Source organism: Hyla sarda, chromosome 3 (assembly GCF_029499605.1).
Source record: "Hyla sarda isolate aHylSar1 chromosome 3, aHylSar1.hap1, whole genome shotgun sequence".
In the NCBI taxonomy this organism is placed as follows: domain Eukaryota; kingdom Metazoa; phylum Chordata; class Amphibia; order Anura; family Hylidae; genus Hyla; species Hyla sarda.
Genome location: NC_079191.1, coordinates 32,621,196 through 32,634,416, shown reverse-complemented (window position 1 = coordinate 32,634,416; position 13,221 = coordinate 32,621,196). Strand labels below are relative to the sequence as shown.

Sequence of the window (13,221 nt, the reverse complement as noted above, 5' to 3'; positions counted from 1 at the left end):
AACTACAACTCCCAGCATGCCCGGACAGCCTAAGGCTGTCCGGGCATGCTGTGAGTTGTAGTTTTTCAACAGCTGGAGGCACACTCATTGGGAAACACTACTTTAGTGCATTGTATCATGAGTTGTATTGTATCAAGAAATATAGATTGCCTGATACAGTATATATATTAAAATCACCACCCACCTCACACCTCCCACCATACTTAGCTAAAATGCAGCAATCCAAATATGTTCCTCTCTATCCCCCCACCCCCCTCCCTTCTCACTACACAGCATTAAAATCCTTATTTGGCAGAATAACTAGCACATATATCGAATCTGCTTATTCTGGGCTGTTAAGTAAGTTTAATTAAGTTACTAAGTTAATGTTGCACGCTATGCGCCGAGAATCTTATCGCAATAAACTGAGGAGAGGGAATAGGAATCCTAAATTGCCTCATTTTTTCACAGTTGGAATTGGGGGGACCAGTTTAGCCAGTTGCGTCGACGAAAGAATTTCCAATTTTCTCTCCTTCGCCCCGGAGGGATCCAGGTTATTCCGTTGCCGGCAAGAAAGAAAAGCTTAAACACTTGAACAATATTCCCGCAGTATTGATGACGTTTTTTTTAACGTTTTTTTTTCTCTCTCTCTTTTTCGGCACCGTATTACGCTTTCGGCCCTGTAATCTCTCAATTTGTATTTCTCCCAGGCTTCCCGACCTCGAAGCACGTGTTTCTAGTATGTGTGCGATCCTGGCTGATTTGCTAAACAGATAGGAATCGGTGGTAATATATTTTGCGCACATGTGCCGTACAGGGCCTGCAGATCAGCAAAAACAAATAAACGATAAAAGAATGGAAACAAAATTACCGAAATTTGCAAAGTTTGACAAATGGCGGCCTGTACTTGCCACAAGCTAATGGCTCGCAATGATTAATAAGAGCAAAAATAATTGCATTTCATTAAGATTGATGACACCCCGTCCACCCTCCCCTTTCCCTCGTTTCAGCCCTAAAGTGGAAGAAGATGAAGTTCTCATCTATAATGGCTCCTGTAGCATCGCTATGGCAACAGAGGCAGAGATGGAGTGCGAGGCGCCTAATCAGCCAATTACCGCGCAGATTACTGCGATACGGAAAAGCCGGCTCCAGAACACTCAGGTATAATCAAATCTTTTTTTACAGACTGATTCGAACAGTTTAAAAATTAAATTTGTAACAATGTGTAGGTTGTAAAAAAGAAAAAAAAAAAAGAATAACAATAATTTTTGCCGGGCCGCCGGTTAGGGTGATCTGTAACGCCAAACACGGTTGGATTTATTGGGCGACGGGAAGTAAAGAAGTTGTAGTTAAACATCTCGTTTGTGCGGTGAATAGATGAGGGGGATTGTGGAAACTTACTGGAAATGTTTTTGTTTCTTTTAATTAATTTGTGCTTTTTGTTGTATTGGAAGAATGTTTGATCATTGTATTACAATCTATGTGGGAGGAGGTCACGTCTGTCGTAGATGATACATTTATTAGAGGCCACCAATCAAGTTCCATGACAGGAGGCTGTGCATTATTCTTAGAGGTATCTAACTGGGCTTCTGCAGAATCAAATTTTTTTTCTAAATCTCTAAATAAAAGTAACCGCTACCCCTGCAAATTGAGCATGTGCAAAATATGGGGTATGGGTTTCATAGTATTGTAGCCCCCCCCCTCCCCCCCATACAGTGCCAGACTCGACAAGTCCCTCTACAGTGTATTCATTGTGTCCCATCTTACAATAAGCCATACAACCATAATGGGCTCCCCATACATTGCCAGCTGTCATATACATGCAATAAAGTATTAAATTAGTGTATAGTTCCAATAGTTTATTCTGGAGATATACAGTAAATTTCCTTTAATACGGCATCTAATAATCCAGAAAGCCTGATAATCCAGCACTTGTTTTCATAACACAACTGGAGTATAACGGGAGTATAACGGGAGTATAACTGGAGTATAACAGGAGTATAACAGGAGTATAACAGGAGTATAACTGTAGTAGAATTTCCAGAGACTGAAAACATGTGGGAAATTTACTTTTACTTTTTATCTAGAATATTTGATAATCCTGCACCCAGGAGGTCCAATTGATGCTGAATGTTTCTGTATAGATAGATAGAAAGAAAGAAATGTATGGCATAGATAGATAGATAGATAGATAGATAGATAGATAGATAAACATGAGATAGATAGGTAGATAGATAGATAGATAGATAAACATGAGATAGATATGAGATAGATAGATAGACAGATAGATAGATATGAGATAGATAGATATGAGACAGATAGATATGAGATAGATAGATATGAGACAGATAGATAGATAGATAGATAGATAGATAGATAGATAAGAAGAAAATGGAAGCAGCTCAACCCAAAAATAGAAAGAAGATGCCAGGTGCCAGCAGGTCATTGTCCCAGGTAACAGGTTAAATGTAGATACCAAGCAAAAAATTCTGCAGCACTCCAAATGCAGTGAAAAGATGGCGGATTTATTTTGCCCAACGGCATAGCAACGTTTCGGCTGCCCACTTGCTTGAGAAAGGCTGCAAGTGGGCAGCCGAAACGTTGGCATGCCGTTGGGCAAAATAAATCCACCATCTTTTCACTGCATTTGGAGTGCTGCAGAATTTTTTGCTAGATGGATGGATAGATAGATAGATAGATAGACAGATAAACATGAGATAGATAGATATGAGATAGATAGAGAGATAGATATGAGATAGATAGATAGACAGATAGAAGAACAGATTTGCTGCAGCACACAGGGTAGTGACAAGTGGTTTATTTCATTCCAATTGCTACGTTTCAACCGCACATGCGGCCTTTTTCAAGCACGCATGTGCGGTTGAAACGTAGCAATTGGAATGAAATAAACCACTTGTCACTACTCTGTGTGCTGCAGCAAATCTGTTCTTCTAGCGATACGGACCCGGGACCTGGGACCAGCCGCTGCGTGCACCTATCTTCACACTCCTTTGAGGTGCAGCCCACCCTGCTTTTTCTAGATAGACAGATAGATAGATATAAGATACGATAGATAGATAGATAGATATGAGATAGATAGATATGAGATAGATTGACAGATATGTGATAGATAGAAATGGGAGAGATAGATAGATAGATAGATAGATAGATAGATAGATACAGAGAGGAGATAAATGGATGATTAGATAGATAAAAAAAAAGATAAATTGGTAGATAGAATAAATAAGTAAAGCAATAAATAGATTGTAGATAGCTATGAGAGTAATAGATGAATAATAGACTAGTGGATAATGGACAGAAAAAAATAACAAAATATATTGTAGATTGATAGATAGATATGATAGATATGAGATAGATAGATATAGATAGATAGATATAAGATGATAGATAGATATGAGATAGATAGATAGATAGATAGACAGACATGAAATTGATAGATAGATAGATAGATAGATAGATAGATAGACATGAGATAGATAGATATAAGATAGATAGATAGATAAATATTAGATAGATATAAGTTGATAGATAAGATAGATAGATTGATATTAGATAGACTGATTGATAGATAGATAGATAGATAGATAGATAGATATGAGATAGATATGAGACAGATAGATAGATAGACATGAGATAGATAGGTATAAGATAGATAGATAGATATTAGATAGATATAAGTTGATAGATAGATAGATGGATAGATAGACATGAGATTGATAGATAGATGGATAGATATAAGATAGATAGATATATATTAGATAGACTGATAGATAGATAGATAGATATGAGATAGATAGATAGATAGTAGATAGATATGAGATAGATAGATATAGATAGATATGAGATAGATAGATAGTAGATAGATATGAGATAGATAGATATAGATAGATATGAGATAGATAGATAGATAGATAGATATGAGATAGATAGATAGATATGAGATAGATAGATAGATATGAGATAGATAGATAGATAGATAGATATGAGATAGATAGATAGATAGGAGATAGATAGATAGATAGATAGATATTAGATAGACTGATAGATAGATAGATATGAGATAGATATGAGATAGATAGATATGAGATAGATAGATAGATAGATATGAGATAGATAGATAGATATGAGATAGATAGATATATAGATATAAGATAGATAGATAGATATTAGATAGACTGATAGATAGATAGATAGATAGATAGATATGAGATAGATAGATAAATAGGTAGATAGATATATAGATATGAGATAGATAGATATGAGATAGATAGATAGATAGATAGATATGAGATAGATGGATGGATAGGTAGATAGATAGATATGAGATAGATGGATGGATAGGTAGATAGATAATAGACGATAGATAGAATGAAAGAACAACATACAGATAGCTAAATCCAGTAGATATGAGATAAATATAAGTGATCACCGTTGACCACTTGTTCTGATATAAATTGAGAAAACTGGACTTCTAGAAATCCTATAATTTTTCTTTAAATATATTTGCATCTGGACACACTATATCAAGGATAGATCAAGCAGTGTAGCTTTTGGAAGAAGCTGAGGGTGGAGAATCCCTTTAAATGTTTACTATTTGTGTGGAATCCCAGCCTGGGCTCCCACAGTCCTGCTGGGACCTGTAGTCTGTATTTGCTGTGGAGCCTTAGGTTATCCACCTCAGGTCTTCCGGTAGTTGCCTAGCTGCTCTATTCTGCTCATGGTGACGCTGCTCCTTGCCCCACTTGTTGGCGCAGTCCATCATCATCCCCCTTGGACATGACACGCTCCGCTCACCACCACAAACGATTTCATATCCTCCACGGCTGAGGTTTCCTCATCTGTCATGTAGGTCTTCAGAGTAGTAATGATTTTAGGTCTTCATTAATCACCTCAGGAGCATTATTCTACTTTCAGGAAAACTTAAGGGATACACAATAACAGTGTGTCTGAGTCAATAATATATTAGGAGGGAGCCGTCCAGATGGGGCAATAGTCCTTAATGCCAGTCCCTATAGACTATTAGGTTAATTACGGGGTCAATAAACACTGCAAATAATGGCTGTTTACTGCTGCAATTGTCACGCCATGGTGGCTATGCGCTAGATTGTAAGTTCTGTCTGCTACGTCCTACCACATACATGCTCAGATCTATGATGCTTGTGGCCATCACTTTTATATGTTGTCCAGGCAGGGCTTTAGTATGATCCAGTTGCTTGTCCCTTTAAACCAGTGGTCTCCAAACAGTGGCCCTCCAGCTGTTGCAGAACAACAACTCACAGCAAGCACGGACAGCCAACGGCATTCTGGGCATGCTGGGAGTTGGGGTTTTGCAACCTAAGGAGATCCAATGTTTGGAGACAACTGGTTTAAAGGGACCAGCAACTGGAACATACTAAAGCCCTGCCTGGACAACATATAAAAGTGATGGCCACAAGCATCATAGATCTGAGCATGTAGGTGGTAGGACGTAGCAGACACTTAGCTGACACCTCCTCCTCCACTAGACACCAGGGATTATATTATCTTTGACCTCATCTACAGTGAAACCTCTCCAAAAAAACCACCTTTTTGAGAAGACCATCTCATTATCCAGACCAGATTTTGTATCATGGATATTCAGTCCAACATAGCGGCCATTTTTTAAGAAGACCACTCCAATCAAACACCACTTCTCAGTGCAATTTTGGGTGGTCTTCTCATAGACACATTAGACTCCATGGAATATAACACGTCCGTTAGAGACACCAGGGAGCATAATACCCACAAAGTGGAGGATGAGAGGACGTGCTACATTCCCTGGAGGCTAATTTGTCTTTGAGAAGACCACCTAAAAGTGCATTGAGAAGTGGTCTTCTATGGGGGTCTTCTTAAAAAGAAGCATCATAAATCTGAGTACGTTGATGGTGCAAAGTAACAGACACCTAGGATTGCAACACCGATGTTCCTCCTCCTCCACTAGACACCAGGGAATATAATATCTATGACCTTATCTATAGAAAATACATCTAATACACCTCTTTGAGAAGACCATCTCATTATCAAGACCAGCTTTTGTATCATAGATATTCAGTCCACCATATTGGACATTTTTTGAGAAGACCACCCCCATAGGACACTACCGCTCAGTGCACTTTTGGGTGGAGTTTTTAAAGACAAATTAGATTTCAAGGAATGTAAATTGTCCACTAGAGACACCAGGGAGCATAATATCCACCAAGTGGAAGATGAGAGGACGTGCTACATTCCCTGGAGGCTAATTTGTCTTTGGGAAGACCACCTAAAAGTGCATTGAGAAGTGGTCTTCTATGGGGATGGTCTTCTTAAAAAAATCTGATACACTTTATGAAATATATCTTCTTCTTACCCCCAATCCCTATTCCTCCACTGCACAAGGAGGTACTACTAAATGCTCGATGGCAACACAAGCCTTTAAAACTTAAACACACCTAATTCTCCCAACATGTTTCGCTCCTTAGAGCTTCATCAGAGGTCTGGGCTAATGAGGCTAACCTAAGAAGATTGCTGGTCCCTTTAAACCTGTGGCCTCCAAACTGTGGACCTCCTTAGGTTGCAAAACCCCAACTCCCAGCATGCCCGGACAGCCGTTGGCCTTTGTGCACTTATAGTTTTCTGGTTGGACTGCAGCCACCAACAATAATACACCACTTAGAGGCCAGGAACATGTTGTGCTATTAGATCTTATAATTCTACAATAAAATGTTACGTTTTACGGTGGGGACTGTCTAACGGGGTATTAGTAATTCCTGGTTAGGGGTCTTGTGGTTTTGACAGTTTGTACCTTACCTTTATCTCCACTGGGGAATTATGTGTTTTTTTCCGAGAACACAGCCAACACTTCTACCCATTAAGTATTACCAAGCCCTCTTTTGAACCAAAAGGTTTTGCCACCAGACCACCAGGAATTAAATTGTTTTCATTTCTCATGAGCTGTAAACTATGACCCACATTAACCACAGTTTACACCCATTTTATGCATTAAACTGTTCCAAAAAAAGGTGCAAATTGTGGCTCGAGGCAAATTCACGCAGAAGTGACAAAAACGTGTGTGGACTCCAAGGAGGGATCATTTTAGTAGAATTTACTGTTCAAAGTTTGGCACAAATCTAGTCCCACATGTATTATGGTACAATATATTTTTATTATCAATTTGTTATCAAAATAAAAACAACAATACAAACAATCACAATTTCTTTTTTTTTTTTTTACATACAAACTAATAAGTTGGTATAAAATAAAAACATATCCATATCCTCTTTCATAGAAAAAAGGAGTGTTTTTACATCATAGTTATTAGACTTTATCATTCATAGAATATTTACTGGTTAATATCTTTTCGAGGAAAAATTAAGAGAGAAGAAGAGATAACAATACACATAGTAGACCGACAATGATATTTGGGTAACACACAAAGAGGCAAGGGACAGGAGAAGGGGTTTTAGAATATATTTATATATTATTTATTCCTCATATAGTAAATTAGACATAGATATAGAAAAGATTTTTCTGATTTTGAATTCCATTGTTAACACTGAGGACCCTGAATATGACCAGCCCCATACTTGCTGGACAGCCAGGAATATAACTGAGCCCTTTCTGAACTCATTGGGATTGAAAGGTTTTACCACTAGACTACCAGGGATAACACTTTCCTTCTTCCTTATGAGCTGTAAACTAAGTGGTAATGTGAGCATGCTCTTCAAGGAGGTGCAGTTTAAAGGGGTATTCCAGGAAAAAACTTTTTTTATATGTCAACTGGCTCCAGAAAGATAAACAGATTTTTAAATTACTTCTATTAAAAAATCTTAATCCTTCCAATAATTATCAGCTGCTGAAGTTGAGTTGTTTTCTCTGTCTGACAACAGTGCTCTCTGCTGACATTTCTGCTTGTCTTGGGAACTGCACAGAGTAGATGAGGTTTGCTATGGGGATTTGTTTCTACTCTGGACAGTTCCGGAGACAGGTGTCATCAGAGAGCACTTAGACAGAGAAGAACAACCCAACTTCAGCAGCTCATACGTACTGAAAGGATTAAGATTTTTTTTAATAGAAGTCATTTACAAATCTGTTTAACTTTCTTGAGCCAGTTGATACATATATATATATATATATATATATATATATATATAAAAAAGTTTTTTCCTGGATAACCCCTTTAATCCCTTAACGACGCAGGACGTATATTTACGTCCTGCGCCGGCTCCCGCGATATGAAGCGGGATCGCGTCGCGATCCCGCATCATATCGCGTCGGTCCCGGCGCTCATCAACGGCCGGGACCCGCGGCTAATATCACACATCGCCGATCGCGGCGATGTGCGATATTAACCCTTTAGAAGCGGCGGTCAGCTTTGAAAGTGAAAGTGAAAGTGACCCAGCTGCTCAGTCGGGCTGTTCCGAACAGCTGACAGGACACCGGGAGGGCCCTTACCTGCCTCCTCGGTGTCCGATCGGCGAATGACTGCTCCGTGCCTGACATCCAGGCAGGAGCAGTCAAGCGCCAATAACACTGATCACAGGCGTGTTAATACACGCCAGTGATCAGCATAGGAGATCAGTGTGTGCAGTGTTATAGGTCCCTATGGGACCTATAACACTGCAAAAAAAAATAAAAATAAAAAGTGTTAATAAAGGTCATTTAACCCCTTCCCTAATAAAAGTTTGAATCACCCCCCTTTTCCCATAAAAAAAATAAAACAGTGTAAAAAAAAATAAACATATGTGGTATCGCCGCGTGCGTAAATGTCCGAACTATAAAAATATATCATTAATTAAACCGCACGGTCAATGACGTACGCGCAAAAAAATTACAAAGTTAAAGTATAGAAACATGGCAACTGCTTCAAGCTACCTAGTTGTAGGGTTCTTGTTACAATATTGCATATACGCTTTGACAATGAACTCTATTCTTGCTGCCGCAAGATTTTTCTTTCTTTGTTATTTTTATTTTTCTATTTTACTGAATTGAAAATTGTATTGATAAAACGATAAATAAACAGTTAAATAAAAAAAAAAAATTAAAAAAAAAGCGCATTTTTGGTCACTTTTTATGCCATTAAAAATTAATAAAAAGTGATCAAAAAGTCCGATCAAAACAAAAATCATACAGATAAAAACTTCAGATCACGGCGCAAAAAATGAGTCCTCATACCGCCCTGTACGTGGAAAAATTAAAAAGTTATAGGGGTCAGAAGATGACATTTTTAAACGTAAAAATGTTCCTACATGTAGTTATGATTTTTTCCAGAAGTGCAACAAAATCAAACCTATATAAGTAGGGTATCATTTTAGCCATATGGACCTACAGAATAATGATAAGGTGTAATTAATTTTTACCGAAATATGCACTGCGTAGAAATGGAAGCCCCCAAAAATTACAAAATGGCGTTTTTTCTTCGATTTTGTCGCACAATTATTTTTTTTCCGTTTTGCCGTGCATTTTTGGGTAAAATGACTAATGTCACTGCAAAGTAGAATTGGTGACACAAAAAATAAGCCATAATATGGATTTTTAGGTGGAAAATTGAAAGGGTTATGATTTTTAAAAGGTAAGGAGGAAAAAACGAAAGTGCAAAAACGGAAAAACCCTGAGTCCTTAAGGGGTTAAGGAATGTTCGCTCTGTGGAATGGATGAGGAATCATTTTGGTCAGGAAACAGCAAATCTACCATGTTCTGCTTGGCACAGAATTTGGCGCAGTTTTAAATGTAGAATTTGAAGAGGATACCAGAAGAAGGATCAGGAAATGCTGTGGAGGTAGTTCAGCCACTTTTAGGTTTGCTACCACAGATGGATCCGGCTTCAAAAGTGTATTGTACAAATTTTGTTTATTGACATCATATAAAATAATAAAAATGGACTTAATAAAAGCAAGATGGGTTTCGGGAGTAAATTCTCCCTTTTTCAATTGGAGGATTAAGATGTCTATACATGCTAGTACTAGACAGATATAAATACACAAAAGTGGCACCAAATACAAGATGGGGGCATGTCTGTGATGTCATAGGGCATAAAAGCATTCAACTGCATTTTTATCAGTTTATTATTTATATATATATATATATATATACAAGAAACATGTAAATAACATGAACCATACAGTAGATAATACTAGATAAGTGCTAAGATTACCCTGTATCACTTACTGCATGTTTCATGTTATTTACATGTTTCCTGTATCTACATATATATATATATATATATATATATATATATATTTATATATATATTCCAACAAACAATGGCGCAGCACTCCACGGTAGCTCAAGCAAAAAATGTGCTTTTATTCATCACATGTTACCAGCAGCAACATTTCAGCATGCTTGAAAATGGCTCTAGTGTTGAGAAAAAATGTATGTATATATATATATATATATATATATATATATATATATCTATATATATATATATATATATATGTGTGTGTATATATTGTGTTGACTCGCTCTTGCAGATAGGTGCGGTTTAAGTATAGAGGCAAGGAAAGTTCAATGTTTTATTCACACTTGGCACACAGCAAACAGTCTTTAAATGCAGAAGAAAGGAAAACATAACAAAAGTCCACCTGTATTCCTTAGGTGTTTCTTCACACCTGAGTCCATGCCATGCGGCATCAAGCAAGTCTTTTCCAGGCCTCCAGGCAGACTGTTCACCAGCTTCCAAACTTGGAGCAAACTTAGGGAGGAACTCCACATTCAGCTCTCTCTGGCAGTGTGAGCTCCATCTAGCAAAATCCTCCTCAGCTGGTGAAGCAGGCTGCCTTTAACCCCTTAAGGACCCAGCCAATTTTGAGTGTAGGACCCGGCCGTTTTTTGCACATCTGACCACTGTCACTTTAAGCATTAATAACTCTGGGATGCTTTTACCTTTCATTCTGATTCCGAGACCGTTTTTTCGTGACATATTCTACTTTATGTTCGTGGTAAAATTTTGTCGATACTTGCATCATTTCTTGGGGAAAAATTCAAAAATATGCTGAAAAAGTGAAAATGTTGCATTTTTTTTTACTTTAAAGCTCTCTGCTTATAAGGAAAATGAATATTCCAAATAAATTATATATTGATTCACATATACAATATATCTATTTTATGTTTGCATAATAAAGTTGACATGTTTTTACTTTTGGAAGACATCAGAGGGCTTCAAGGTATAGCAGCAATTTTTCCAATTTTTCCCAAAATTTTCTAAATCGAAATTTTTCAGGGACCAGTTCAGTTTTGTAGTGGATTTGAAGGGCCTTCATATTAGGAATACCCCATAAATGACCCCATTATAAAAACTTCACCCCTCAAAGTATTCAAAATGACATTCAAAAGGTTTGTTAACCCTTTAGGTGTTTCACAGGAATAGCAGAGGAATGGGAGAAAATTCAAAATCTTAATTTTTTTACACTGGCATGTTCTTGTAGACCCAGTTTTTGAATTTTTACAAGGGGTAAAAGGAGAGAAATCTTCCTAAAATGTATAACCCAATTTCTCTCAAGTAAGGAAATACCTCATATGTGTATGTCAAGTGTTCGGCGGGTGAACTAGAGGGCTCAGAAGGGAAGGAGCGACAGTGGGATTTTGGAGAGTGAGTTTTTCTGAAATGGTTTTTGGGGGGCATGTCACATTTAAGAAGCCCCCCTGGTGCCAGAACAGCAAAAAAAATAAACCCACATGGCATACAATTTTGGAAACTACACCCCTCAAGGAACGTAACAAGGAATACAGTGAGCCTTAACACCCCACTGATGTTTGACGGCTTTTCGTTAAAGTTGGATGTGTAAATTATAATTTTTTCCACTAAAATACTAGTTTTCCCCCAAATTTTACATTTTTACAAGGGGTAATAGGAGAAAATGCCCTCCAAAATTTGTAACCCCATCTCTTCTGAGTATGGAAATACCCCATGTGTGGACGTCAAGTGCTCTGCTGGCGCACTACAAAGCTCTGAAGAGAAGGAGTCACATTTGGCTTTTGGTAAGCAAATATTGCTGAAATGGTTTATGGGTGGCATGTCACATTTAGTAAGCCCTTATTGTACCAGAACAACAAAAAAACCACATGGCATACTATTCTGGAAACTACAACCCTAAAGGCACGTAACAAGGGGTACATTGCGCCTTAACACCTCACAGGTGTTCAACGACTTTTTGTTAAAGTTGGATGTGTAAATGAAAAAAACAATTTTTTTTTCACTAAAATGCAGTTTTTTCCCAAAATTTGACATTTATACAAGGGGTAATAGGAGAAAATGACCCCCAAAATTTGTAACCCCATCTCTTCTGAGTGTGGAAATACCCCATGTGCGGACGTCAAGTGCTCTGCTGGCGAACTATAATGCTCAGAAGAGGAGGAGCGCCATTGGGCTTTTGTAAAGAAAATTTGTTTGAAATGGAAGTCAGGGGCCATGTGCGTTTACAAAGCCCCCCATGGTGCCAGAACAGTGGACCCCCCCACATGTGACCCCATTTTGGAAACTACACCCCTCACAGAATTTAATAAGGGGTGCAGTGAGTGCATGCTAGGAGTTGTAGTTTTGCAACATCTGGAAGGCTACAGTTTACATAATAAGGAGCCTTGGTGACACATATTGCCCATCCACCACGATGCCTTTCACCTTCTCACATACCCCCCCCCCTTGTTCAAGCCTGAGGGGGTGAACACTTGTGTAACAGTGGACTCGTGATAGGGCATCGGCATTGCCTAGCAAACGACCCGCTCTGTGTTCAACCTTGAACTTGAAATTCTGTAATGACAGAAACCACCTGGTGACCCTGGCATTTTTTTCCTTGGCCTGGCACATCCAAGGGGGGAATGATCCGTCATGAGACGAAACTTCCTGCCCATCAGATAATAGCGGAGAGACTCAAGTGCCCACTTAAAGGCCAGGCACTCTCTCTCCACTATACTATACCTGTTCTCTGCCGGGGTCAGTTTATGGCTAAGAAAGACAATGGGATGCTCTTCACCGTTGACTTCCTGGGAGAGTACAGCACCGAGACCTACCTCAGAAGTATCGGTCTGTACCACAAATTCCCTTTTGAAGTCTGGTGTCCCCAACACCGGAGACCCACATATGGCCGACTTCAAAGCAGAAAATGCCTGCTCAGCCTATTCGTTCCAGCGCACCATGACGAACTTGCATCCCTTCAGGAGGTCTGTTAAGGGCGCAGCCACCGTAGCAAAATGGGGGATGAATCTCATATAGTAACCCACCATTCC

The 13,221-nt window shown here is 38.5% G+C and overlaps 1 protein-coding gene across 5 annotated transcripts in view; it reads left to right on the top strand.

Annotated features, from left to right (window-relative positions):
* PKHD1 (PKHD1 ciliary IPT domain containing fibrocystin/polyductin) overlaps positions 1 to 13,221 on the top strand; it is a 707,308-nt gene that overhangs the window by 151,758 nt on the left and 542,329 nt on the right. For all 5 annotated transcript variants that reach the window (XM_056564010.1, XM_056564009.1, XM_056564011.1 and 2 more), the window contains one exon: positions 990 to 1,140. In XM_056564010.1, the coding sequence (XP_056419985.1) occupies positions 990 to 1,140 (151 nt within the window). The remainder of the gene's footprint in view (positions 1 to 989; positions 1,141 to 13,221) is intronic.